Raw genomic sequence first — 27,936 nt, forward strand, 5'->3', positions numbered from 1 at the left:
CCTACTAGGCATGTGTTCTTATCTCACTCGGTTAGATTTAGCAACAAAATAACTCTACAGGCTACATTTGTCCCTGCAGCCAAATCTCAACCCAAACAGCCTCACTCTAGGAAGGGAATCCTTCTTTAGAAAAGAAAGAAAGCATTCAGAATAGGAAGAATCCCACTAGACCTCAAATTAGCAGGAGGCCAACAGAAATGTCAACCCTCTTCTTCCACAGATGGGCAAGACATGTTCATACAACCACTCGGAACAACAAGATAAAAGCAGCACATTAATGGCCAACAAGATATGATGACACATTCAACACAACAACAATATCATGCTTTATTGGCTACTACAGCTTTAAAAATACAGAATAGTTTCCAACAATTCTATAGAAAGAGTACTACATTCAGGGGTGGGGGGCAGCCTTTAGTCAATCCAATCAGCTCTACTCAAGGCAAAAAGAAGTCTTCTTGTCTAGCAGCAGCAGCAAGGAATTTTTTATTCTTCATCTACTCTTTCTTGTTACACCATTTAGCCATCTTGTTATTAATGGGAGTCTTCATAAAGCGGCTGGATTTCATGTAGGCAGCAATCTTCTCCAGGGCCTGGAGGCGCAGAAAAAGAATCTTTTTAGGAAAGGATGTGGGTGAAAGACTCCACCTCAGTAAGACAAAAGAAAGCCTTAGGAAAACTGACAGTGCTCCCAACTGGGACTGGCTTTGCTCATGCCAAAATGGCAAGTCTGCATTTTTATTTTTTAAAGTCCCTTTAACGTTTCTTTAATGACAAATGAAGGCCACAGGTTATATCCTATGCTAGTTCTACTCAGAGACGACCCACTGAATTTAATAAGCCCAAGTCAGTCATGCCCACCAACTTCAGTGGGCCTAGTCTGGGTAGAAATAGCATTGGCTACCACACAATTCTTCATGGTTGGTTGGCTTACCTTAGTTCCTAGTTCTACTCACGTTCAGCCACCATATGCAAAAGCTATGTGACTCATGGCAGCATGGTTTTTAACAACATATTTTAAGTGTGTACACCCTGTGTGGTAATGTGCGCGCTTAATGCTGGATGTGGGCATCTTGGGGGGGGGGGGGGAGGTACTGTCATTTTGGACTCACAGCTGTCCATGGAGGTGCAGGTCAATTCTGTGTCCAGGGCAGCTGTCTATCAGCTCCATCTGGTACGCAGGCTGAGACCCTACCTGCCTGCAGACTGTCTCGCCAGAGTGGTGCATGCTCTAGTTATCTGTCGCTTGGACTACTGCAATGCGCTCTATGTGGGGCTACCTTTGAAGGTGACTCGGAAACTACAACTAATCCAGAATGTGGCAGCTAGACTGGTGACAGGGAGTGGCCGCCAAGACCACATAACACCGGTCCTGAAAGGCCTACATTGGCTTGCAGTACGTATCCGAGCACAATTCAAAGTGTTGGTGCTGACCTTTAAAGCCCTAAACGGCCTCATTCCAGTATACCTGAAGGAGCCCCATGCCTTCAGGTATCATCATTCAGCCCGGACACTGAGATCCGGCTCCGATGGCCTTCTGGCAGTTACCTCCCTGTGAGCAGCGAAGTTACCCGGAACCAGGCAGAGGGCCTTTTCGGTAGTGGTGCTCTCCCGGTGGAACACCAGATGTCAAGGAAATAAACAACTATCTGACTTTTCGAAGACATCAGAAGCATAGCTGTCAACTTTCCCCTTTTCTCACGAGGAATCCTATTCGGAATAAGGGAATTTCCCATAAAAAAGGGAAAAGTTGACAGCTATGATCAGAAGGCAGCCTTTTTTAGGAAAGTTTTTAATGTTTTAGTAGGTTCTGATATGTGCTGTGAGCCACCCAGAGTGGCTGGGGAAACCCAGCCAGATGGGCGGGGTAATAATAATAATAATAATAATAATAATAATAATAATAATAATTACACACAATATAATCCCCATGTTGTCCCTATCCTACATTGTTTGACAATCTAATGCACATTCTGCTGGATGGTTATAACCAGCTTTGTGCTGAGAATGCACTTCTCAAGCACATTTCTATGTGTGTACATGTATACCCAGAGAGCACTTTCTCAGGTCATCTCCTGCTAGGGCTGCCTTACTGATACTGTAGGTGCATGCCATTCTCCTTCAACGTGTTTATCTCGTCTCTGAAGGAGATTGGCAAAATAGGAAGCAGAATATTATTTGTCTCTTCTTGTTGAGGAGAGGAGAATAGGGAAACCATTGCACAGTAGTTTGAAGACAGGCCCAACCGTGTGTACAGACAACACCGATAGCAGCTGCCCCTTGACACGATGCTATGGTGCAAAGGTGTGTACAACCGCAAACCGCTATGTACAAAAACACTGAGAAACGTCCCCCTGTGCATTTCAAAAGCTACATGTGTAAAACAGCAGCAGTCAAAGTGTTCACCTACTAAGCTCAACATGACCCAGCTGTGTTGCTGTGCCAGTGCTGAGGAACTCCACTCACAATTTGACCAGGAAGCATCTGTATCTCTGGGCTAAGCCATCTGATACAAAATAAGACACTCCAGGAGGCTTCTGGAGCAGCCTATCACTTCATGCAGGAAGGAGCTCCCGCTGTATCTGCAACATCAACTCTCTCTCATACCCCACAAAGATGTCAGTCAAGACCTTTCAACAGAGCCAATTAATTGCTAGCACCCACTGCCTTGCTACCAGTCACAATGGATGGGTGGGAAATTGCCACCATATCCCTCTGAAGCAAAGCACGTTTCAGAACCCTGGCCTTTATGTGCAAAAAAAGGAAACAGACAAATGTTTCTTGCAAATTCCTGTTTGTGCCAACTTGGACAGTTGCTCTCGCCAGTTTGGAACTTTGTAGTCAATCAGTTTGTGGCTTCTTGCCAGAAGCTAATGAACCAAGTCACAAGATGCAGGCAAAGACCTGCAAGCAAGCACGTTTTGGGAAGACAACACTAACCTCAAAACGGGAGACAAAATCCTGAAGGTTCTTGAACTCATCAAGGCACTTGGGTTCAAACATGCGGTTTTGGTCAAGGACATCATACATGAGGAAGTCAACAAAGGTGATCTGGAAAGAGACTCAAAAGTGAGACACCCAAAGGGAGCAGGTTTGCCTTCAAATGCCTCTAGGTGGACTTGCACATACCTTGTCCCCAGCAAACCACTTTCTGTCCCCCAGGAACTTTGAGAACAATTTCAGCTTTCCTGGCAGTTGCTCCAAGTACCCAGGTTTTAGTTTCTCCTGCAAAACAAGCGGGGGGTGGGGGAGAGATTTGATCCATGTTCTCAGCTAAAGTATCCAACAACCTATGAATTTGACGCTGTCAAGGCAAGAATTATCAGAGAGCAAGGCAGGATGGCATCTTGCCTTCAAGGAGTAATATGGCAGGAAAATAAGAAGTTATTAAGGCATGACCTAGAAGAGCCGCCTTATGGAGATTTTTTTCACTTTCCTCAAGCCAAACTCTATCAATCGCCGTAAACAGGAGAAATTTAAACATGCTGTTCTGTGAGCAAATTCACATTTTACATAGCAAACACTGTTGCTTTGTGTACCTAGGTGTTTCCTGCAGAAAATGCTTGCGAAGTGTGAATCCCACACAAATGCACATACATGCACACACGTCCCATCTCTAGCAAGGTTTCTAGAAATATGATCTGGACCAGTGCTTCCCAAATGTGGGTCTCCAGCTGTTGGAGACTACAATTGCCAATCATGCCTGACCACTGGGGTCCTGCTAGCGGGGCAACATGGGAGTTGTAGTCCAAAAAGAGCTCAAGATCTTGGAAGAGTCACATGCTTCTGTCACTTTCATGCATTTGGGGAAAGGAACATTGCTCACTCTATACAGTGTGACACACTCTCCTTTTGCAGATAGCCTATAACAGGGACCGATCACCTTTTTGGAACAGTGGGCACATTTTGAATTTTGAGGGACTGCTGGGGACACCAGTCACAAAATGGCTGCAATGGGGGCATGGCATAACACACTAAATTAGAGAAGGCCACCCACAACAAGCTTAAGCTTTCATTAGAAATCAACCACCTCCTGCCAGTCCCAATTGTGGGATCTCACAATATTGATTTTACACAGAGAGATACACTGAGGCTAACAACAAGGAGCACTTCCCAGCACCAGGAAAAATATACAAGGTCATCACACGACACTCACTCGCAGGACCACAATACCTGAAGGACCGCCTCTCCCCATATAAACCAACCCAGACTCTGATCATCATCTGAGGCCCTTCTTTGCTTGCCTCCAGTGGCGAAGCTTTATGCTCCAGCACCGGGGGTGTGGACAGCAGGTGAGGGTGGGGCTGGGGCACGTTCTGTGGGGTGTGGCGTGCCGTCTGTGGGGCGTGGCACCCAGCATGGGCAGGTGGCAGCCGTGATGGCACGCCACTGGGATCACACTGCTGGGGGCGGTGCGCTCACCCTGCACTCCTCTTCCTCTGCCAATGCTTGCCTCCTCCTCAAGAGGTCCAGAGGGTAACAATGCAAGAATGGGCTCTTTCTACAGTGGCTTCTCACTTGTGGAATGCTCTCCCCAGGGAGGCTTGCCTGGCACCTTCATTATATATTTTTAGGCACCAGGTGAAAATGTTCCTCTTCAACCAGGCATTTGGCTAATATTCTACAGCATTTTAACGGTGTTTGTGGGTGGGGTTATTGTTTTGTTATTGTTTTAACTATTTTGTGCTTTTATGCATTTTTATCTTGTGTATCGCCCTAAGATCTTCAGATGAAGAGTGGTATATAAATTTAATCAATAATAATAATTTCACAGACATTGCTTAGAAAGTACCTGCACATTTTGCCCCATCTAGGAGGGCTAGAGACTTACATTTTGTTTTCTAGGAAGCTCAGATTCCGGGGCAGCACCATTGAGAGCTTTTGCAAGCACTAGGCCTAGGGCATCTGCAGGCACTGAGTTGACAACCCCTGTCCTATAAAAATCCCACCAGCCCCACAATGCAACAGCAGCTGTGAGCAACAGAGGCAGGTGAACTCACGAAATCAGGATTGTACACGACCATCACGAGGCTCATGCGGAAATCCATCACCTGATTCTCCAGCATATCCACTCTGACCATCTCCTCCTCTGTTTCTCCACCTGGAGACAACACACAACAATGAGAAATCCCAGACAGACAAAAAGAAGCCGGTCCCAATCAGCCAGCCCAGGTCCCCCAAAGAACTCAATTCTACTCACAGAGCTTATGTTTGCGCGCAATGTACCGGAGAATGGCATTACTCTGTGTAAGCTTGTTCTTGCCATCAATTAGGTAAGGAAGCTGGAAAGTAAGCAAAGAATGATCAGCTTAAAGACAAATCAGATTTAAGCTTTGTGCTTCCAAAGTGTTGGTACTGGCCTTTAAAGCCCTAAATGGCCTCTGTGCTGTATACCTGAAGGAGCGTCTCCACCCCCATCATTCAGCCCGGACACTGAGATCCAGCACCGAGGGCCTTCTGGTGGTTCCCTCATTTCAAGAAGTGAGGTTACAGGGAACCAGACAGAGGGCCTTCTCGGTAGTGGCACCCACCCTGTGGAATGCCCTCCCAGCAGATGTCAGGGCAATAAGCAACTATTTCACTTTTAGAAGACAACTGAAGGCGGCCCTGTTTAGGGAAGTTTTTAATGTTTGATGCTGTACTGTTTTTAATATTCGGTTGGAAGCCGCCCAGAGTGGCTCACACACATTCCTCAACCATTGCTTCCCAACCCAAGGCCCTCCAGAGGAGTACCACAAGGAAGAAAGGCACGTTCCTCTACCAAATCTCCAGAACTTCTGGATAACCCAGGCACATTCCTCTTCCCACCTGTCATATGATAGAAAAAGACAGTGACCTACATTAGGGAAGTCCAGGCTCAGCTTCTCCTTCTCATTGAACCATTGGCTCTTGTCATAGTCGGGGGCTGGGAGAGAGAGAGAGAGAGAGAGAGAGAGAGAGAGAGAGAGAGAGAGAGAGCATTTTCACTTCCTGTACATAAAAGTTGCTCAGTCAATCTCCTTCACACAGGCAAGGCAATCAACATTGAAGAAATGCCAAGCACGCATGCACGCGTACACATACACACACCATAAATTTGTGCCTAAGGTTCCAATCCCAAGGAAAGCGGTTAAGACAAAGTCCAATGACAATTCAGCAAGATTTAATTCTGAGTTGGCTTGGTGAGAGCATCCTGAGGGATATTTTTCTACAGAGGCTGATAGATCTGGGCCTTGCTGAGTTATAGCAAGCCCCATTCAAGTCAAGGACACAAGTTCAGGCAAGCATTCTGAATTGCTTTCCCATACTTTACTTGTCCATCTTGCTAGGATCCATTCAGAGGAGTATCTCTGAAATAGAGAAGTTCTCTGGCTTGATTTTATATTTTCATTCTAGATCAGGCATCACCGAACTTCGGCCCTCCAGATGTTTTGGACTACAATCCCCATCATCCCTGACCACTGGTCCTGTTAGCTAGGGATCATGGGAGTTGTAGGCCAAAACATCTGGAGGGCCACAGTTTGGGGGTGCCTGTTCTAGATCCTAAGAAACCGTGGGGCATTCTGCAGGTTTCAAGAAATCGCTTTGCAAAATGAATATGCAGTTAAGAGGAAAACAGCAAGTTCTGAGCTATGCGGATTATAAGACAAAGTCTCCATTGTGCTCAAGGCTTTTCTGGGCAACCAGGGTTTATAAGCACAATCAATTCTTGCTGTTGCCCATTTTCAGATGCAGACATCTGCCTCAAGATGGTGTTTCTGCTATAAGATCTCCATTTCCCAGCACTCAAATGTCTAGTATTTTACAGTTATGTAAACTTCTCCCCCCTTCTCCTTGAACATTCAAATCAAATCAATAACCTTTATTAGGCATCCCTTGAACATTCCCAATTAACCCAAGGAATGTGGCCTAAGTCATTCCAGGTTTTAAACACTAATTTGAGCACTTTGAACAGGACCTGGAAACAAACTGGCTGCCGCTGCTGCCGCTGGCTTAAAAAGGGGTTATACAAATTCTAAATAGAACTCAAGTAAGTCAGACCTGGCTGATACATTTTGAACCAGCTGTTAACTGTTATCTGTGTTACAACAGAGGGTAAACTCTAAACATGCGAAAGACACCAGAGTGAGCTAGCAATATAGCACACAGCTTTTTTGTAGGAAATCAAGCAGATTCAAAAAGTGACTCTGGAAAGGGCCGCTGCCTTTTTCTCCATTGTCCACTTCCCACCAGCTGCGCATAACCAAAATATCCCCCATCACCATCCACTAAGACAAGCAGGAAATGTGGACCAATTGAGTGGCGCGTAGACTGCACTCTAGTGCATGAGCTCATCTTAATCCTGAAACAAACACAAAGATGCCATGTGCCCCAAAGATTTGGGGTACTGAAATCATTTCTAAATACCACATGCCCCTTGGTGGTTGCATGCTCCCATACTGTGCAAAGCTACTGTTGGAATATTCATCCATCCTTCTCTTAAGGGAAACTTGCAGAGGAAAAAGCCACTGCAATTATGCTCTCCCTGTGCTCTCTATCACTCTCTCATGTGCAAACACACACAAATGCAAGGGATTAAGCTTAAGGCACCAGAGTGAGCGAGCAATATAGCACTCAAGACAAAATCTATTTTTACTATCACCCTGAAAAGCTCATTGTGACTGTTTGGGAACAGGAGCCTCTAATACACCTTTGCATTCATGGTATGTGCCTCCATTCTACGCACCACGATTATTCCAATGTTGCGGCAATAAGTAGAATTTGAATCATTTAGTCTCCTATTGCTTGTTAGGGCAAGTACAGACCGCAGAAACCAAATCGCAGATATCCACACTGGGGTGGGGGAGAGCCAAGATTTAGTTAGATTAATTCTGCCCCCTTTTTACTCTTGAAGAGACTCACCACACACACAGTTCTAGGAATACAGTATTCCTCCAAACAACACCCGGTAGCCAGATAGAAATATATGGTGGTGTGTAATGCGACATATATAAACATTATATAACAATTACATAACAGTAAGCAAACTGATATACTATATTTCCCTTCAACAGTTGTGTGAGTGTTACAAGCCCTTAATCAACACACACAGAGCCTTACAGCAACTTGACAAACCTTCAGATTGTAGTACTTAAGTTTAACATAGTTGCAAAAATGCAGCTCTGGGCATTTCAAATAACTGGCTGACATAAGCACAAGCGAAACACTTTCCCTACCAACGCTTGTTCAGAATGCCCAAAGGCAAACTGTGTATGCCCCACCAGGAAATTATTAATAAAGCAACAACTTTTTTAAAAAAATGTTTAGTACTCTGAGTAAGAGGAGCGCGGTGCATTCTAAGTTTAGCAATACGCACCTTCTCCACAGCTGTAAAACTTATCTTCAAAGGGGGTGTCTGTGTACGCCAGTAGCAAGCGGATGCTGTGGGCAAGCTGGAAAACAGGAAAGAACAATAAAAAGGCATGGGTGCGTGCAGCAGCAGCCAGCATCTAAGATGGAGGAGGAGAGGGTGAAGAAAGAGCTGTGTGTGAAGGGGGGGCTTTCCTAATCCTCTGGGCCCCCTGAAAAACTCAACAAACCTGCTATACCTGGAAATGGGAATGGGGAATGCAGCTGAAGGGGACACAGCTGTGGGCACGCCAGCAAGTACCATCCACCTTAGGCCCAACCGTAAAAAGCAAGTCTAGAGGGAGAGACTACTAGGGCGATATCCGCTGCTTCCATGAACTCTTCTCCTGGTGAGACATTTGGGGGTGAACTGAGAGTTTGACCTCGAGTGAGAACCGGGAGGCTGTGTCAGAAGGAAAATGAATATAATTTGCACTAGGGGACCCCTAGATGCCTGTGGGAAACCCGCAAGAGGGATTTGAGCCCCAGAGCCCTCTCCATCCCCCGCCCACCCGTGATTTTCTGCAACAGTTATTCGGCGGTATTCCTCCCTCCAGCTAATCGCCACCGCGCCTTCCACGTGCACAGGGCTGCAGAGTCCTAGCAGCACAACACGCAGGCAAGGTAGGCGTGGACGAAGCAGAGCTCGGCAGGCGGGAACCGCTAGTCCAACGAGCCTCCGCCGCGGGCGCCCCATCGAGCTCCACTCGCGCGAAAAACGAGGCGACGCGAAGGCCCGGGGCGGGGGGTGGCACCTCAAACAGTCTCGCAGGAACTGCCGGCCTTTTGCAGGGGCAGCAGACACGTGGAGCAGCCAGACAAAAGGCCCCGCGCCTCTGCCGAGCTCCGTCCGCCTTGCCCCAGCCGCTGCCCTGGGAGATCAGCTGGGGACCTCCAGGGCAGCGCCGCTTCCCAAGCGCGACCTACCCGGATCCGGGCGCGCACAGGAGGCGGGACGGTCGCTCGAGCTCCTCTGGGGAACTTCTGCCTCCTCGGCCTTAGAAGCCACGGGGCCAAGAGCGCACCCAAAGGCCCCCCTGTAAGCCTGGACGGCGCCGACTTGCGCAGGGGCGACCCACGGGCGCCACTCCCCCCGCGGGAGCAACGAGAGCCTCGGAAGGCTCTGCAGAGCAGACTCAGCAGCGGGGGGGGGGGGGGGGGACACACCTCTTCCTCGCTTTCTGCACAAGGAACTCACCCCTCGGATGTCCCAGTAGCCCAAAATCATCGTCATGTTGCCGGTCGAGCTCCCTTTCTCTCAGCCTCGATGCCAGCAGCCACCTTGGAGGAGGGACTCAAGAAGCAGCCGCCGAGGCGCGTCGAGTTCAGCTCTTTAAAGGGCCAGCGCCGATTATTCTTACTTTTAATTAGGTGGGCGGGGACTGGAAGCAACGTTTTAGGAACGGCTTTTATTACAGTTTATGAAAACTGCAAATACACATAATCCTAAAACTGGCTTTATTGCACCTTAAACCTGCCACGGAGAACAGCACTGTCCCACTACGGTCAGTCCCAATAGTACAATTAGCACTGAAAAAGGAGTGGGGAAATGTTTTGCTTTCTAACCCGATGTTAATGTAGCATCGTGTTTTTTACGTCCTACACCACCTTCTTATACAGTAGTTGTCATGTTAAGTTTTGTGAAGCTTTATTTAATAGAGTTGTACTGTGATCTTTCTGTTGCGAGCGAGGAAAGGTCATTAAAAAGAAACACGGTCAAGTGAGAAGCATTCGTGAAGCTTTTGGAAATTTCTTAACCACTCAGCCCTGTCCATGTCTGCTGAGAAGTAAATCCCACTGAGTTCAATCCACAGTAACAACTTCGGCTGCAGCCTAATGCCCGGTTAGGTCCAGTCGCAGACGACGCTGGGGTTGCGGCGCTCATCTCACATTATTGGCCAAGGGAGTCGGAGTACAGCTTCCAGGTCATGTGGCCAGCATGACAAAGCCGCTTCTGGCGAACCAGAGCAGCGCACGGAAATGCCGTTTACCTGCCCACCGAAGCGGTACCTATTTATCTACTTGCACTTTGCAGTGCTTTCGAACTGCTAGGTTGGCAGGAGCTGGGACCAAGCAACGGGAGCTCAGTTCACCCCATCGCGGGGATTCGAACCACCAACCTTCTGATCGGTAAGCCCTAGGCTCAGTGGTTTAGACCACAGCGCCACCAGTGTCCCATGTAATGCCCACTTACTTATTACTTAATTGGGCATCAGACTACAGTCCAAATTGATACAGACATCTCCCGGGAGAGAGAAGCTGGAGAGCAGCCAGATGCTGTAGGCTGGAGCCAGGTTTCAGGAGAGAGGACTTTGGACATTCTTACAATTAAGTTTGAAAAAGTACCTCAGGGAATTAACCCCTTAAGTGGCTTTTTTTCTCTGCAACACAGTATTAGACAGAGGGCCTTCTCAGTAGTGGCACCCACCTTGTCTAACGCCCTTTCATCAGATGTCAAAGAAATAAGCAACAATCTAACTTTTAGAAGACATCTGAAAGCAGCCCTGTTTAGGGAAGTTTTTAATGTTTGATCTTTTATCATGTGGGGAAACCCAGCCAGATGTGCAGGGTATAGATGATTATTATTAATTGAAAGCTACTATTCCAACAATTCACACACACACACTGCAGTGTCTCATCTCTTCTACCACACACCTTTATTGAAAAGTTAACTGTTGAAAGATTACGGAAAGAACTAAAAAAAAACCCCTACTTGTGCACGCTTTTATGGATCATGTAGAAAGGCCTTAATTGGGAGGAAAGGCAGGCTAGCACTTCTCAATCATACAAATGAAACCTGTGGCTTTATACTACCATGTGTCCTGCCAGCGTTGACAGTGTTGACAGGCTGACAGGCATTGGCACAAGGACATCAGTTGCACTGGGCAATGTTCCTCCTCCTCCTCCTCCTCCTCCTCCTCCTCCTCCTCCTCCTCCTCCTCCTCCTCCTCCTCCTCCTCCTCCTCCCCCCTCTCCCACAGTCAGGTTGTTTTGTGCCCTGTGAGCTCTTGGAATAAGAAGCCAGGACAATTGTTTCAGTATCCTTTTCTTTTTTTATCACAACGACAACCTTGATTAAGAGTCACAACATAACATACATGTTTAAAAGCATGAAGGGATGGTGAATCATTCAAGGGCCATCCCTGATTCCAACACTCATCTACAGAAGCTTTAAGGTCCACATTCTCCTCTTTTATTTTTTATTGCCCCACCTGGCATATTTCACAAAAATGGGAGTCTTCAGGAAACGGCCAGATTTCATGTAGGCAGAAATCTTCTCCAAAGCCTGCAGGAGAGAGTCATTAAACAGCAACAGCATCACACATAGCAAGAGTCTCAACCAGACTCTGGAGGAAACCTGAAAACAGTTGTCTAGGACCCAGAGCCGTCTTTCCCATGGGGCTTACTGGTGCATTGCACCAGGGTGCCAGCCTCTCAGGGGCGCTCCAGCAAGTGGGGGAGCTGCACGGCTTTGCTGGCAGCCTCCCCTTTCCCTGCATGCCCGCCAGCTGCACCCCGCCAACCATGGCGTGCACGCAGCTTCCCTCCCAACCTCTGCGGGGATCGCTCTCCGCCCAAGGATGCTTGGGAGGGAAGCTGCACTCTCCTCCCGCAGAGGCTTGGGAGGGGCGCAACTTCACTCCCAAGCCTCTGCGGGGATCGCTCCCCCGCAGCGGCATGGGGGAGAGTTGCGCCCCCTGATGGCTGGCAGTTACTATCCATGGTAATTTGGGGGTGCTGGGCAGATATTTGCACCCCAGCACCACATCTGCTAAAGACCCAAAATGCTTTGCACTCAGGACATGCTTGCACTCTTCTTATGTGTTTTTGCCCGGCTATAATGTGTCCCTGAACTCTGAGAATGCCTCTCACTTCCTTAGATGGAGGATAGAGATGAGTGTCAGAGTGCATATAGAAATGAGACTATGGTAAAAAAATAAAACTTACAGCAATTACTCAGCTGCTTTTGCCTCTGGCCCTGACAGTGCCCTCCAGAAGCTTGCCCAGAACAGAATGTGGGCCTTGGCTGAAAAAAGGTCTCTATGCCTGGTATACAGTACAGCAACAGCAGATAGCTTGAAAAACATGACAGAGTTTCTCTGTGGATTCTGCCACACACACAAATACTCTCTCATTATCTGGAGAATCAGACTTTTCTTCTTGTGCAATTTTGCCAGTCTCCTCTCTCTCTCTCTCTCTCTCTCTCTCTCTCTCTCTCTCTCTCTCTCTCTCTCTCTCTCTCTCTCTCTCTCTCTCTCTCTCTGAAGGGGGTGAGGCAGGGGAAGCACATTTCTGCAGGAAAACCCTGCAGAAACACACACACCTGGTGTTAGAATGCACAACTCCTATGTGATACACAGTGTCTCTACCTCACCCCCCATTTAAAAAAGGGTATTTAATATCCATAAGCTAGGGGGTGCACATGTGTAAAGCTGTGAAGGCTGGTACCAAGTGGAACTGCTCAGAAAGGATGAAAGGAAACCAACATGAGGTAAAGCCAGAGCCAATGGCAAGCAGAGCCATAGAAGTCATAGAAGCATAGACTCGGAATGGATCCTGGGGGATCCCAGTAAACAGATTCTGGTTTTGTAACCATTATTCTCCCATCTCAATTCCACAAAGGCAGCACTGAGACTAAGGCCACATTCACACTGTACATTCAAAGTGCTATGATACCCCTTTAAAGAGTCATGGCATCCCTCAAAGAATTCTGGGAGCAGTAGTCCAGTAAGTGCACTGAGAGTTTCTGCTCACAGAGATACGGTTCAGAAATCCCAGAGTTACCTGGGAAGGGGAATTGATTGCTAAACCAATCTGTGGACAGTTGCTCTTAGAGCCAGACAGCAACTTGCAGGAAGCACCCTTAACAAAAACAAAAACAACAAAAAAAAACACCACCCAACTCCCAGGATTCTTTGGAAGAAGGCATGCCTCTTTAAAGTGCTATCATAGCACTTTAAACACAAAGAGTGAGTGTGGTCTGCAGAGGAGGAGGAGGCTGACAGCCAGTGCAACCCTGTGGACTGGTTGTGAATAAAGATGTACTGTATGCAGAAAGGCACAGACTGAGGGAAACAGCCAATATTCATTGGTTGGCGGATCTCACTTCTTCTGCTATGGATAAAAGAACAATTCCTACTGGAGATCAATGCATAAATCTCACCTCAAAGCGGTCAAGGAAATCCTTCAGATTTGGGAACTGTTCAAAGTATTTTGGCTCAAACATCCAGAGCCGTTCCAAGACATCATATGCAAGGAAATCTACATAGGTGATCTAGGAAATCAAAAGAGGAAGACATTTTAAATGGATCCGTAAAACTAGAGAGACATCTTTGTTTCTATAGAATTATACATAGCACGTGTACCTTCTTTCCTGCAAACCACTTCCTGTCCCCCAAATACTGGGAGAGCAGCTTCAGTTCCCCGGGTAACTGCTCCAGGTACTCAGGCTTCAGTTTTTCCTGCAACCAGAAGTTCTTGAATTATTACATACACAGATTCATTTCCAGCTCAACTCTTGTGAAACCTTGAACTACTGACTCCCCAGTAATAGGACTCTCTTTCTCTCTCTAATTCTAATGGTCTTTTGTTCCTCTCCTAGCCCTCAAAGAGCAGAAAGAATTTGTTAAGTCTTACATAAGTGCTATTTTTCGACCCACTCACTCCAAATTGATCCCCAAATCATTCTCGTCATCTGCTGGATTGCCAACTTGGAAGGAGGATTCAAACCACCAAACTCACAAAATCTGGACTGTAGCAAACTCTTGCAAAGGCCATTCTGACATCCATGAGCTGGTTTTCAAGGATATCCATTCCAATCATTTCTTCTTCACTCTCACCACCTGTAGAAACACAACATACACAGAAGGTAAGAGAGCACCTCTAAGCAACTATTTGACAAGAATATTATCAATCAGTTAATCGGTTAATTTTAAGCCGGCATCCAAACAAACACTAGTGCCAAAAAGACTCACACATCTTGTGCTTGCGTGCAATGTATCTCATGATGGCGTTGCTTTGTGTGATCTTCGTCTTACCATTGATTAGATAAGGGAGCTAAGGAAAGGATAGGGAAGGTTAATGGCGCCAGTGCAGAAGACCCAGAACACTTCATCGTCCTATCATCCTTGCTGGACAACTTCCCATTGACATAAGATGAACAGTACCAGCAGAAACACTGTCTAAACTGAAATGGCTTCAGGAGAAAACACACTGTTGGGTGTTAGTTTTTGCATCAAAGCTCTAGTATAATTATTTAGGGCTACTCAAGGATTGACGTGGCAATTTTGCACAGAATTTCCCACCACCAATTGGGAAACACTGCACTTGAGAGTTGTGTGTGAGAGTTTAGTTGTGGAATTTACAGGGCCTGGCTTCTCCCCCAGGCACACTTGAAAGGCCCTGGCCTCTGGCTTCCTACCAGCCTTTGCTCTAGCAAGAAGCCAGGGATGCACTGCAAATCTCAACCTCCAGCCAATCCCCTGCTTTAGATTCTGCTCACACACCTGTCTTCATTTTCCACTGAGCTGTGACCTGTACTTGAAGTAGTAGACAGTGAAGCAGAGCCAGATGAGAAAGAGACCAGGACTTTGGCCTGATTGCTCTCACTCATCTCAAAGAAGCAGCAGCAGGAGAAAGACCCCACCATCCCCATCAATGCACAGCGACATGTTGCTGTTTTTCCCCTACAGTTGCTACATACATTTGGGAAGTCCAAGCCCAGCGTCTCCTTCACATTAGTCCACTGACTTGTGTCAAAATCAGGAGCTGTAAATACACATATGAAAAGTAAGTCCATGACAAGTCTGCTCTCACTTCAACACCTGCCAAGCTTGTTTTCTCCTTCATTCCCAGCTTCTCTTGCGTTTTTGGCTCCATTCCTAAGGGGGTTATCAGACGTGAATCCTAGCAGTCTCACGCTGGGAGCAATAGTCCACAACAGCCAGAGTGCCAGGTTGGGGAAGGTTATTCTAGCTGTAGAAACACATCGGCCACTGTCCAAAGTACAACCCATAATTTTAAAGAGGCAATTGCATCTAGAAGTAGATACAGCAAGAGATTATCTGTTCCATTTCAACTCCATCACTAAACATTTTACACGGCCTACATAAAACACACATAGAAACCCTAAAATCATTGAGGTCCACCAAGACATTTGGCATGTATGAAAGCCAGAAGGCATACTCAGAAACACTACGCCACTCTTAAGTGATCTTCAGTGTGCATTGTTTCATGAGAACGTAACCACATTTTTGGCCAGATGAAGGTCTGACCAGATTGAGCAGGAGGCTTGCACTAAGTGGTCACCAGAACTTCTGGGCTGCCTTTGGTTGACTACTGAAGATCAGAGGCAGCAGCTGTGCTGGGATTTAATCCTACTCTTTCTTGAAAGTCACATAAAAAGCACAAGCTACTTCTTTTAAAAAGCTCCATCTATTTCCAAATGTTCTTGGATATTTTGTTTTCTCTGCTCTCCACAATTCCCACAGCTAGATGATTCAAAGACACTGAGCAAAAAACCAAAGCAACTGACAAGAATCCTAACTGCTGAAGGGATTCATTGTTGGTCAAGAGATATGCACATGATTTCTGTATTGTGAGCAAGGTCAGTGATAAGTAGCAAAGGTTCAAAGAGGTTCTCTGTATCAAGGCGGCAGGAGGTGGAACAGGATATGAGGGCTTAGCCACTGTTTTGGAAGGGGAAAGCCATAATGGCATTAAAGAACTATTTCCCCTCTTGTCACTGCTTCAGGTGGAAAGTGTGTTTAAGAAGAAACATCATAGCTGAGCAATTTGGTGTAAGAAGTTATGAGGCCAGCTTCAGAGCTCCAGATTTCAGCCATAACAAAAACTTGTTTTAGCGACTTCTTTTTAAAAAGCCAATTACCATCGCTCTTCCACATACATCTGTTGTGGTTAACATCTGCCCCACAAGCCAGATAAGGCCCAGCAAAGGTCCCAAATTGGCCCATGAAGCCATTTCTTCCAATCACACTTGCCCTACACCTGGCATCCTATGTGATACTAGGTGTTGGGCAGGTACCGTAAGTATGTGGCTGCAAAGAAACAATTGGGACTTTGAAGTGTGCTCCTAAGTATGGGTCCTTAGCAAGGAAGGCTTTCTGTAAGCCCCAGTCAGCTGATTGGCACTGACACCAAGCCCTGTTGGGATTGGCTACCCTGTGTGGGCAAAGGAAAACTCTTCACCTGCCAGCATGGGGTCATCAGATGATTGTGGAAGTGGCATTTGAGAGCATGTCTGAATCTGACCCACTGGCCGGATTCAGCTCCCCACCCCAAAACACATGCAGTACAGTAGACCCTCTAGTTACATACCACTCTGGATACGTAACTTTCGGCAAACCCAGAAGTGTATACTTCTGGGTTTCACTGCATGCACATGCGCAGAAGCATGCTGCTCACTGTGCGCATGTGCAGAATTGCTTGATCGTGCCATGCGCGTGCACAGAAGCAGCGCCTCTGTTCTAATTGCTTGCTCCGCCTCCTACTTCTTGGAGATTCAGGTGCAGCCAATTCCTCCTCCTCTGGACTTGAATCCAACTCCCTCCTACCACCTGCATCTTGCTCCTTCATCTCTGTGCTGCTGCGAAAACCTACAGGCAGCCTTCCAGAGAGAGAAGGGCTTTATCTTGCTTTCGTTGTGTGAAAGAATCAAGTTTCTCCTTTCCTCTGCCTCTTCCTCCCCCTTACAAGAGGAACATTGTAAGTAACAGCTCACCCATGCCTTTAAGACAGGCAATTCCCGTGTTTAAAATACTTATACCTTAGAAGCTACAGTGAACCTCTATGTCAATTAACAGCTACATTTAATCAATGGGACTCCAAAGCTGCCTTACCAAGTCAGGAAACCAAATGCCATTTTGCTTCCAGCAGTGACCAATCAAATGGCTCTGGGAAGCTCACACGCATGGCAGGAAGAAGGTGGCTATAGCTTCCTGCTTGTTTGTCCCTAGGCTTTGACAATGCAACTAGAAACTCCTCTGGAATCAGCTCCTTACCATCTCCAAACACATACTGCTTGTCCTCATATGGGGTACCTGTGTATTCTAGCAGGAGTCGGATCGCACCAGCAAGCTGCAGGAAGAATAGTGGAAGAATAATCACCACTGGTAGAAAAGCCAGCAAACTATATCTGCTCCAGACTAGCAATGACCCAAGGCAAAAGATGTTGGCATCCTTCTGAAATTTCACAGATGAAGATAGCAGGTGCTTGCAACCAGGGCAGTCTCGAGCAGGTCGGCCGCCCTGGCGCTGAGGGGCGGAGATCGCTCCGGCGCCCCCGCCCTCGCAGGGCGCAGCATGGTGTCCGCGCCCCTGCCTACCAGCCCGGCGCCACCGGGGGTCTACCTAGAGCCGGCCCTGCTTGCAACTGAAGGTTCCTGTCCAATAGCACCTGGCACCACTGAAACCCGTTTCATCTCAGTGGCTGTGATCAGACATGACAGGAAACCACGGTTTTTGGTGACAGAAATGAGCCTACCATCAAGGTTTGGGTGCTGGGTGTACTTTTTCAAGCATAGGAACAAGATCAAAAGCTTTCCTTTCTCATTTTGATTAACTGCAGCTTGTCACCCAAAGTTTAGAAACTGTGGCCTTGTGCTGGTTATTTGTCTCCTGGAGAGGTCAGGGCCGGATTTAGGTTTGACAAGGCCCTAAGCTACTGAAGGTAATGGGGCCCTTTCTATGTCCAGCTGTCCTTTGTCAACAACAAATTGCCGCTGTTTTTTGTGTTGAATATATGCTATATGGTAATTTATAGACCTAATAGGTATCTAAAGCCATTTGCACATGTTGCCATGCAACCAGTCCATGCAGAATGTAGGCACCCTATACATAGAAATGAGCAAACCAGGGAGCAGGCTAGCTGGCAGGGCCCATTACTTACATCATAGGAGCCTACACAACACAAAACGCTGTTGCTGTATGTAGGTTTTATTTAATTTGTTTTTTTATCTTATATTTTGGAAATGTACATCCAGTTTTTTTTCCTTTAATTTTTTTTGGGGGGGGGGGGTAAACTATAGTTTGTTTAGCTTATACCTAAATCTGGCACTGGGTGAGGTGTCAGGAGAACAAAGGAAGGGAGCTCTGTGTAAATGGGTAAAGCCGTCAACTCCCATATAGTTAGAAGCAGACACGTGGAGCAGCAGCCTGATAAAAGCCCCCGCGTACTCCGTCCGCCTTTCCCCAGCCGCTGGCCCGAGGGATCAGCTGGGGATCTCCAGCAAAGCGCCTCGACGGCAGCGCACTTCCTCAGCGCGACCAGCAGGGACCCGGGCTCCTTCGAGGAAAGGTCCCCGAGGGACTTCTTCCTCCTCGCCTTAGAAACCACTCGTCCTCGGGGGCACACAATGGCACCAGGTTTCTCCAACCAGGGCTTAAACAACGGCTGGCTTTGGGCCCGCGGCCCCTGGACGGCGCCGGTTTGCGCAGGGGGCACCCGCAGGCGCGACTCCCTCCGTGGGAACAGCGAGTGCCTCGGAAGGCTCTGCAAAGCGAGGCAGGAACCCCAGACTCAACAGGCGGACGGGGAGCATAGCTGCCAAGTTTTCCCTTTTCTCACAAGGAAGCCTATTCAGCATAAGGGAATTTCCCTTAAAAAAGGGATAACTTGGCAGCTATGACGGGGAGGGGGTGCGCCTCTTCGGGTCTCCCTCCCTTTCTGCGCAAAGAACTCACCCCTCGGATGTCCCAGTAGCCCAAAATCATCGTCATGTTGCCCGGCGCCGTCCTCTCCTCTCCCGTCGAGCTCCCTTCCTCGCAGCCTCACTGCCTGCAGCCACTGTGGAGGAGGGAGCGAAGCAGCAGTGCCGTCGAGTTCAGCTTTTTAAAGGGCCGGAGCCCTTTATTAATGTTTTTAATTAGGTGGGCAGGCATGGAAGCAATGTTTTTGGGGTGGCTTTTATTAGAGTTTATAAAACCTGCAAATAAACATAATCCTAAAAGTAGCTTTATTATTACACATAAGCCTGCAAACTCATATTAAACCTGCTTCCGAGAACAGGTGCTTCAGAATTTGCTCTCAACTCAGACTGGGAAGAGTGTTTTGATTTTAAACCCATGATATTGTACTGTGATATTTTTATGTCCTTCACCATGTTATATATATTTTTATGAAAGTGTGGCCTATAATAAAGTTCCAAAATGACCTTATATTGGGGAGGTGGATTGAAATTTATTTATTTTTTAAAAAGGTCAAATGAGAAGCATGGGTGAGACTTTGGGGGGGGGTTCTTAACTGCTCAAACCGGTACATGTCTCCTCAGAAGTAAACCCCACTGAGTTAAAGGGGACTTTCTCAATAGTAAGTGGGCTCAAGACTTGGTACAGACAACTCCCAGAAGAGTTCAGCTGGAGAGCAGCCAGATGCTACAGACTGAAGCCAGTTATCAGAAGAGAGGACTTTGGACAGAGTTCAGTCTTATTAATAATTATTAAAAAGTGGCACAGGGAATTAACCCCTGAGGGACTTTTTCTCCTCCATACTGTATTAAAGACTGTTACCTATTCCAACAATGCACACACACACACACCTGTTTTGCGCCATGTCTTCTACTGCATATCTTTATTGAAAAATTGACTGGTGTAATATTAAGGAAATTACTAATTAAAAAAAAATACTACTGACGGCTCGCGTAGAAAAGCCTTAACTGGAAGGATTGGCATGCTAGCACTTACATATCGGGCACAGAACCTGCTGCATTAGACCACAATGCTTCCTGCCAGTGCCAGTGTATTTGGTTGGCAGGTATTTGTTGGCACAGTGCACTGGGCAATGTTGCAGGGGGCAACCTCCTCCTCCTCCTCCTCCTCCTCCTCCTCCTCCTCCTCCTCCTCCTCCTCCTCCTCCTTCTTCTTCTTCTTCTTCTTCTTCTTCTTCTTCTTCTTCTTCTTCTTCTTCTTCTTCTTCTTCTTCTTCTTCTTCTTTCTCCTCCTCCTCCCCCCCTCCTTTCAGGTTGTTTTGTGCCCTGTGAGCTCTTGGAATAAGCTCTTTTGATAAGCAAGTAGCCACCAGCTTGGCTTGCTGGCAGCATTTTAAACCCAATTTTAAAACATGGGAATGGAGAATTTTTTTCTGGCTGCAGGGCAGCAAACTAAGAAGCCAGCACAATCTTTTCAGTATCCAATAGTTTTTATTAATGACAGTCTGGATTAAGGGTCACAGCATAACAAACATGTTTTAAAGCATGAAGGGGTGGTGATTCACTCAGGGGCCATCATGGACGCTAACACCCATCTGCAGAGGCTTTAAGGTTCACGGTCTCCTCTACACTTTTTCATAGCTCCACTTGGCGAGTCTCCAAAAGATGGGAGTCTTCATGAAACGGCCAGATTTCATGTAGGCAGAAATTTTCTCCAAAGCCTGCAAGGGAATAGTCATTAAACAGCAACACATAGCAAGAGTCTAAACTAGACTCTGGAGAAAAAATGAAAATAGCTGTTTAGGACCCACAATGCTTCAGAAATGTTTTTGCCTGGCTGGAATGCCTCTTGCTTGCCTGTAGGGGTGTACCTAGGGGTTGACCAGGTTGCCCCACCCCCTGGCAACTAACACAGCCAACTACAGTGGACGTTCGGGTTGCAAATGTGATCCGTGCGGGAGGCACGTTCGCAACCCGCAGCGCCGCATCTGCGCACACGCAGGTTGCGATTCAGCGCTTCTGCGCATGCGCAAAGTGAAATTTAATGCTTCTGTGCATGCGCGAGCACCGAAACCCGGAAGTAACCCGTTTCGGGACTTCCGGGTTTGGTGCGGCGTGCAACCCGAAAACACACAACCTGAAGTGGCCGTAACCCAAGGTATGACTGTAATTCTGGTTTTGTCCCCATGCTACTCCCTGCTTGAATTCTATAAAGGCAGCACTAAGACTACAGCCACATGCACAATGTGCATTTGAAGTGCTATGATACCCCTTTAAAGAGTCATGGAATTCCCCCAAAGAATTCTGGGAGCTCTAGTCCTTTAAGTGTGCTGAGAGTTTCCAATCACAGAGCTATATTACAGAGTTCACAGAGTTGCCTGGGAAGAAGGAATGATTGCTGCACCACTCGGGGCTGTTGCTGTGGGAGACAAAGAGCAACTCGAGGAATTGCATTTCCTTTGCTATCAATATAAGAACAATTCCTACTGGAGATCAGTGCAAACATCACAGTAAATCTCACCTCAAAGCGGTCAAGGAAATCCTTCAGATTTGGGAACTGATCGAAGTACTTTGGCTCAAACATCCAGTGTTGATCCAATATGTCATATGCAAGAAAGTCTACATAGGTGATCTAGAAAATCACAAGAGGAATACATTGTAAATTGAGCCCTAGAACTAGAGAGACAACTTTGTTTCTATAGAATTATGCATAGCACGTGTACCTTCTTTCCTGCAAACCACTTCCTGTCTCCCAAAAACTGGGAGAGCAGCTTCAGTTTTCCAGGTATCTGCTCCAGATACTCGGGCTTCAGTTTTTCCTGCAACCAGACATTCTTGAATTATTAGGTACACAGATTGATTTCCAGCCCAACTCTTGTGAAACCTTGAACTACTGACTCCCCAATTATAGACTTCCTTTCTCTCTCATGCCTGCTTATTGGTTGTAACTTTACAGACTTTTGTTCCCCTCCCAGTCCCACAAGAGCAGAAAGAATTATTTGTTCAGCCTTACGTAAGTGCTATCTTTTGACCCACTCACACACCATACTGATCCCCAAATGATTCTCAACATCTGCTAGATTCCTGATCAGTTCCAATTTGGGAAGGGGGGGGATGCAAACCACAAAACTCACAAAATCTGGACTGTAGCAAACTTTTGCAAAGGCCATTCTCAGATCCATAATGTGGTTTTCAAGCATATCTATTCTGATCATTTCTTCTTCGCTCTCACCACCTGTAGAAACGCAAAATGCACAGAAGGTAAGAGCATACCCATGAACCAACTATTTGGCAAGAATATTATCAGTCACTTAATTAATTAATTAGTTTTAAGCTGGCATCCAAAGAAACACTAGTGCCAGAAACACTCACTCATCTTGTGCTTGCGAGCAATGTATCTCATGATGGCGTTGCTTTGTGTGATCTTCGTCTCACCATCAATTAGATAAGGGAGCTAAGGAAAGGATAGGGAAGGTTAATGGCGCCAGTGCAGAAGACCCAGAACACTTCATCACCCCGTCATCCTTGCTGGACAACTTCCCATTTACATAGGAGAAACAGCATCAACTTGAAAGGCTTTCTACACTGAAACGGCTTCAAGAGAAGCCATTTCACACTGCTGGGTGATAGTTTTTGCATCCTAGGTGTAGTATAATTACTTAGGGCTGTCCAAGGATGGACATGGTAATTTTGCACAGGATATCCCAGTGGTAAAAAACTTGAAAGATGGGATGAAGCAAGCCCTGGGCTCCAGTAGCTCCATCCAGAGGCAGTCTCTATGGGAAAAGATCAGCGAAGGAACAGCAGGAGCACATAAGGGATGTCTTTTTCCTTTCTGGTCTAGCCTCTTCTTTTAACAATGTGCCTTCTTTCTTTTGACACTCAGCAGCTTCCAGTCTTTCTCAAGTCCCCCAAGTCCCACAGAATCTTTGGGGAAAGTCTTGCACATTAAATGTATGGTGTTTAAGGTGTGTGCTTCTTGTTTCATTGAATGGAGAATAAAGACAGGGCTGGAATAAGATCTTTAGAGGCCCTAAGCCAGGCATCCCCAAACTGCGGTCCTCCAGATGTTTTGGCCTACAACTCCCATGATCCCTAGCTAACAGGACCAGTGGTCGGGGAAGATGGGGATTGTAGTCCAAAACATCTGGCGGGCTGACGTTTGGGGATGCCTGCTAAGCACTTAAAAGATTTTGGTGCCTCCATATATATCTAATTCAAAATATAACAACAATAAACCATAAAATAAAATTATATTTTTTCAAAATAAAACAAAACCTATAGTAAGATGGAAAATAATGTTTATTTTTTACACTTTATATCTGAAAAATTTTCTCCCACTTTTTCTAATTGCAAAGTCTTTGATCAGATCCTCATAACTAATCTTCCAGAACACACCTGCTTCTATACTTGGTAGACATAAGGCATCCAACCTATCTTGTTGCATAGTTGTTCTGCTGGGATTTTTGATAATCTTCAACTGAGAAAATGAACACACAACTAAGCAATTTCTGACCACTAATATTAAAAATCTGGCAATGGAAAATTTCTGTGGTGCCCTACTTGATGACCTAAGCACGTGCTTATTTTGCTTAATGGTTAGTCCTGCCCTGGACAGAGAGATGGTTGAGAGAAAATGTGCAGAAACTAGCCTAAGGCATAAAGGTAAAATTTGCATTGCTCCACCCACTTTTGCCTGTGGCCCTGCCCAGGACTGGCATGTGGCCCTTGGAAAGCTGCTCAGAACAGAACACAGACCTCATAAACTAGAGAACTGTGCATGAGAATTTGGTTGCGGAATTTACAGGGCCTGGCTTCTCCCCCCAGGCACACTTGAAAGGCCCTGGCATCTGGCTTCCTGGCAGCCTTTGCTCTAGCAAGAAGCCAGGAATGCACTGCAAATCTCAACCTCCAGCCAACCCCCTGCTTTAGATTCTGCTCACACACCTGTCTTCATTTCCCACTGAGCTGTGACCTGTACTTGAAGTAGCAGACAGTGAAGCAGAGCCAGATGAGAAAGAGCCCAGGACTCTGGCCTGGTTGCTCTCACTCATCTCAAAGAGGGAGCAGCAGGAGAAAGACCCCACCATCCCCATCAATCTACAACGACATGTTGCTATTTTCCCCCACAGTTGCTACATACATTTGGGAAGTCCAAGCCCAGCGTCTCCTTCGCATTAGTCCACTGACTTGCGTCAAAATCAGGAGCTGTAAATACAGGTATAAAAAGTAAGTTTTCTCCCTCATAGCCAGCTTCTCTTGTGTTTTTGGCTCCATTCCTAAGGGGCATGAATTATCAGGCATGAATACTACCAGTCTCATGCTGGGAGCCATAGTCCAAAACAGCCAGAGTGCCAGGCTGGGGAGGGTTATTCTAGCTGTAGAAACTCAGGGCTGAATTGGCCACTGTCCAATATACAACCCATACAATTAATTGCATACAACAGCAAGAGATCATCTGTTGCATTCCAACTCGCATCACTAGAACATTTCACGCGGGCTGCATTAAACACACACACAACCCTTGAATCCAACCAGGAAGTTTTGCATGTATAAAAGCCAGAAGGCATACTCAGAAACCTCAACCTCAGCTCTCCAGATGTTTTTGGCCTACAACTCCCATGATCCCTAGCTAGCAGGACCAGTGATCAGGAATGATGGGAATTGTAGTCTCAAAACATCTGGAGGGCCGAGTTTGAGGAAGCCTGCCTTAAGTGATCTTGAGTGTGCATGGTTACTTGAGAACATAAAGGGCTTTCTGGCTCAGATCAAGGTCCTCCTAGCCCAGCTATCTTTGCAGGAATCCCAGGAAGGAGGCCTACACTAAGTGGCCTCCAGAATTCGACAACTGCTGTCTACCTTCAGTCCACCCCTAAAGATCAGAGCCAGCAGCTGCACCAGGATCTAATCCTACTCTTTCGTGAAAGTCAAATAAAAGGTGCAAGTTACTAAAAAAAAACCCCCATCTATTTGCAAGTGTTATTGGATGTTGTTTTCTATGCTCTCCACCATTCCCACAGCTAGATAATTCAAAGACACTAAGCAAATAAAATAAAATAAAATAAAATAAAATAAAGCAACTGGCAATAATCCTAACTGCTGCTGGGATTCACAATTGGCTGCAAAGGGACAGCTCCTTACCATCTCCAGGTGCATATTGTTTGTCCTCAAATGCGGTCCCTGTGTATTCCAGAAGAAGCCGGATTGCATGGGCAAGCTGCAGGAAGGAAGAGACAAATATTTAGTGGCAGAATAATCACCAGTGGTAGAAAAAACAGATGATTACATCTGCTCCAGACTAGCAATGGCCCAAGGCAAAGGATACTGACATATTTCACAGATGAAGATAGCACATGCTGTCCAAGGTTACTATTCAATAGCCTCCTCGCATTACTGAAAACCCTGTTGCAATGTTGCATGTCAGTGGCTGTGATCAGACATCACATAAAACCATGGTTTATTGTGACAGGAAGGAGCCTACTCTCAAGCCTTGGGTGCTCCCCACTCCTTTTCAAGCATAGGCGCAAGCTCACAAGCTTTCATTTCTCATTGTGATCAACTGCGACTTGTCATTCAAACTTGACAAACAGTGGCTGCATTCAGATATTGTGCTGGTCACACAATATGGTTAGGCAGATTAGCTAGTGAATAGTCCAAGCATTCCTACTTAGCACCTCCCTTCCTCCCAGTAGGAAAACAGACCCTGGAGTGGCTGTCTTGGTGGTTTAATATAGTGCTTGTTGTTTGCTTTCCTGAACAAACAACAAGCAGTGTAATGCTAGGATGGTGTGTTTCACCATTAGGAATAAGCTGGGCAGTGAGACTAGCTAATTTACCTAGCAGTGTTTAATGGGCAAGCTTTACATCTGAGTGGCAGACTGTGATTTATCTTAACTATGGTTGAAACTATTCAAGTCAGACTTGCTCCAATAAACCATGGTTAAGATTAATCAGCTTAGGGTTTGAATGTTCGAATTGTAGTTAAGAATGTATGGACCTCCTCATATTGGGAGGAAAGAGAGAGAGAAGAGCGTGAAAGCCCATGAAAATGTAAACAGAGTCACTGTAAACCATGGCTTACACGGTCTGCTCATTTAATCTACAGGATAATAAATCTTATTTCAGAAGTGTTCCAGGTGGTCCTTGGGATAGCTGGGATAGCTCAGTCGGGAGAGCATGAGCCTCTTAATCTCAGGGGGTTGGAAGAGATGACCCCTTGTGGTACCGCCCAACTCTACAATTCTTTCTTTCTAGGATGTTAAGTGCCTTTCCAGGAGCTCTGGAGGCAGGGGCAAGCTGGTACCTTGAACAAAGATCTGGGGCCAGGGAGCAGGATGGGGCTGGGATGTGCTTTTCCACCTGCACAGAGCTCAGGAAGAAAAGAAAAGAAAAAAAGACGTGGCCAATCTGCCTCCTTAGGATGCCAGAGACGTGGGTCTGCCGGAGGGAGATAGCTGAATTTTTGGCAAGATGGAACTCGCTCCTTCTCCTCTTGCACCACCATCCCTGCTTTTCACTCTCTCTGATGACACTGTCTGTCACCCAACCCTTTTTGGCACCGGATTGAAGAGGGAAGAAGGGGAGGGAAGCGGCTCCGCGCCGGGATTGGCTGCTCAGCTGCCCGTCGGGGCGTATCTCTGAGCTTCCCCGTGAAAGTCAAGGGGGGAAATCACGGCCACAGGAAACGCGCTGACGATGCAATCCCGTCGCCCCCGCGCCAAAGCCGGAATTTCAGGGAACTCAAGGTCTGGCGCTGAGTCACGCCATCTCCGCGTGGGGCCTGATGCTGTCCACACGGGCTGGCAGCGACTCTCCGGGCTTTCAGACCGGGTCTCCCCCCACAGCTGCCTGGAGACGGCGGCGATTGATCTTCAGCGTGCCAAATAGATGCGGTAGCGCCGGACGATAGATTGATTGATTGTATTTCTATGATGCTTTTCATCCAAATGAGAATCCCAAAGCAGCTTACATACAATAAATAACAATAACTCAGTGCCGGATTTACCTATAAGCTAAACAAGCTATAGCTTAGGGTCCCACTCTCTTGGGGGGGACGACGAAAAAATTTAAAGGAAAAGAATGAATGTCCATTTCCAAAATATAAGATTAAAAAACAAATAAAATAAAACCTACATACAGCAACAGTATTTTGTATTGTGTAGGCTCCTATTTGTTATGTGCAAATGGCTTTAGATACCTATTAGGTCCATAAATTACTATATAGCATATATTCAGCACAAAAAACAGCGACAATTTGTTGTTGACAAAGGACAGGTGGACGTATACAGGGCCCCATTACCTTCAGTAGCTTAGGGCCTCATCAAACCTAAATCCGGCCCTGATACGGTAGTAGAATATCCTTGTCTTTTCCCGAGTTGGGTGGCTTAGTAAGCGGGGAGAGGGTTGCAGCCTGAGCGTCTCGCAGGACTCCGGCAGCCCGTTGTCCTGCCTGTGATTTTTTTGACTCCCAGGCAGAAGTCAACGGGCGAAGTTTTCTGCCGCCGCTCCAGATGCGTCTTCGGAAAGCTGCACCTGTTGCACGTCTGCCTGCGAGGCACTCATAGAATAGACGCCCGCCCATCAGAAGCAGAGCGTGAGTGTTGGTCAAAGACCGGAGCCCTACTGGCCAAAAGACATCCCCAGCCTGCCCCCCCCTCCAACAAGGACCCCGACGTACCCCACGGATATCCCAGTAGCCCAGCGTCACCCCCATCTTCCTCCGGCGTCCCTGGCTGCTGTTGCTCGGCTCAGGCAGAAGCAGGACCCCCGCTTTCGTGGAAAGGCTGAGCGCCGCTTTCAAACTTGCCCGGCGAGTTTCCGGGAGGAATGTGGATGGGCGACTCCCATTGTGAGCTTAGTATTACCGATGCGGGCTCCGCCCCAAATGCCTCTCGTTTCCAGGGTC

At 46.8% G+C, this 27,936-nt stretch overlaps 2 protein-coding genes across 5 annotated transcripts; both read right to left on the reverse strand.

Annotated features, from left to right (window-relative positions):
* Positions 1–302: 302 nt before the first annotated feature.
* On the reverse strand, positions 303–19,560 carry LOC118088607 (glutathione S-transferase Mu 1-like). Of its 4 annotated transcripts, none has more exons than XM_060276985.1 (8): positions 19,069–19,124; positions 8,336–8,411; positions 5,841–5,905; positions 5,201–5,282; positions 5,001–5,101; positions 3,130–3,225; positions 2,941–3,051; positions 303–593 (listed from the first exon to the last, which is right to left on the reverse strand). In XM_060276985.1, the coding sequence occupies exons 1-8, from the start codon at positions 19,102–19,104 to the stop codon at positions 498–500; spliced, it is 663 nt and encodes a 220-aa protein (XP_060132968.1). In that variant the 5' UTR covers positions 19,105–19,124; the 3' UTR covers positions 303–497. The 4 variants fall into 4 exon arrangements, with proteins under 4 accessions (XP_060132968.1, XP_034978670.1, XP_034978347.1 ...); XM_035122779.2 differs by lacking the exon at positions 19,069–19,124 and adding an exon at positions 9,566–9,718; XM_035122455.2 differs by lacking the exons at positions 303–593; positions 2,941–3,051; positions 3,130–3,225; ... (2 more) ...; positions 5,841–5,905; positions 8,336–8,411 and adding exons at positions 11,363–11,653; positions 13,532–13,642; positions 13,734–13,829; ... (2 more) ...; positions 15,071–15,135; positions 17,388–17,463 and having other exon boundaries at positions 19,069–19,560.
* Positions 19,561–20,502: 942 nt separating this feature from the next.
* Positions 20,503–27,905, reverse strand: LOC118088605 (glutathione S-transferase Mu 1). Its single transcript, XM_035122454.2, has 8 exons — positions 27,709–27,905; positions 25,173–25,248; positions 24,175–24,239; positions 22,404–22,485; positions 22,166–22,266; positions 21,755–21,850; positions 21,553–21,663; positions 20,503–20,752 (listed from the first exon to the last, which is right to left on the reverse strand). Exons 1-8 carry the CDS (start codon positions 27,742–27,744, stop codon positions 20,657–20,659), a joined length of 663 nt encoding a protein of 220 aa, XP_034978345.2. The 5' UTR covers positions 27,745–27,905; the 3' UTR covers positions 20,503–20,656.
* Between the last annotated feature and the right edge of the window lie 31 nt (positions 27,906–27,936).

The sequence above is a fragment of the Zootoca vivipara genome, chromosome 7 (genome assembly GCF_963506605.1).
Source record: "Zootoca vivipara chromosome 7, rZooViv1.1, whole genome shotgun sequence".
Taxonomy (NCBI): Eukaryota; Metazoa; Chordata; class Lepidosauria; order Squamata; family Lacertidae; genus Zootoca; species Zootoca vivipara.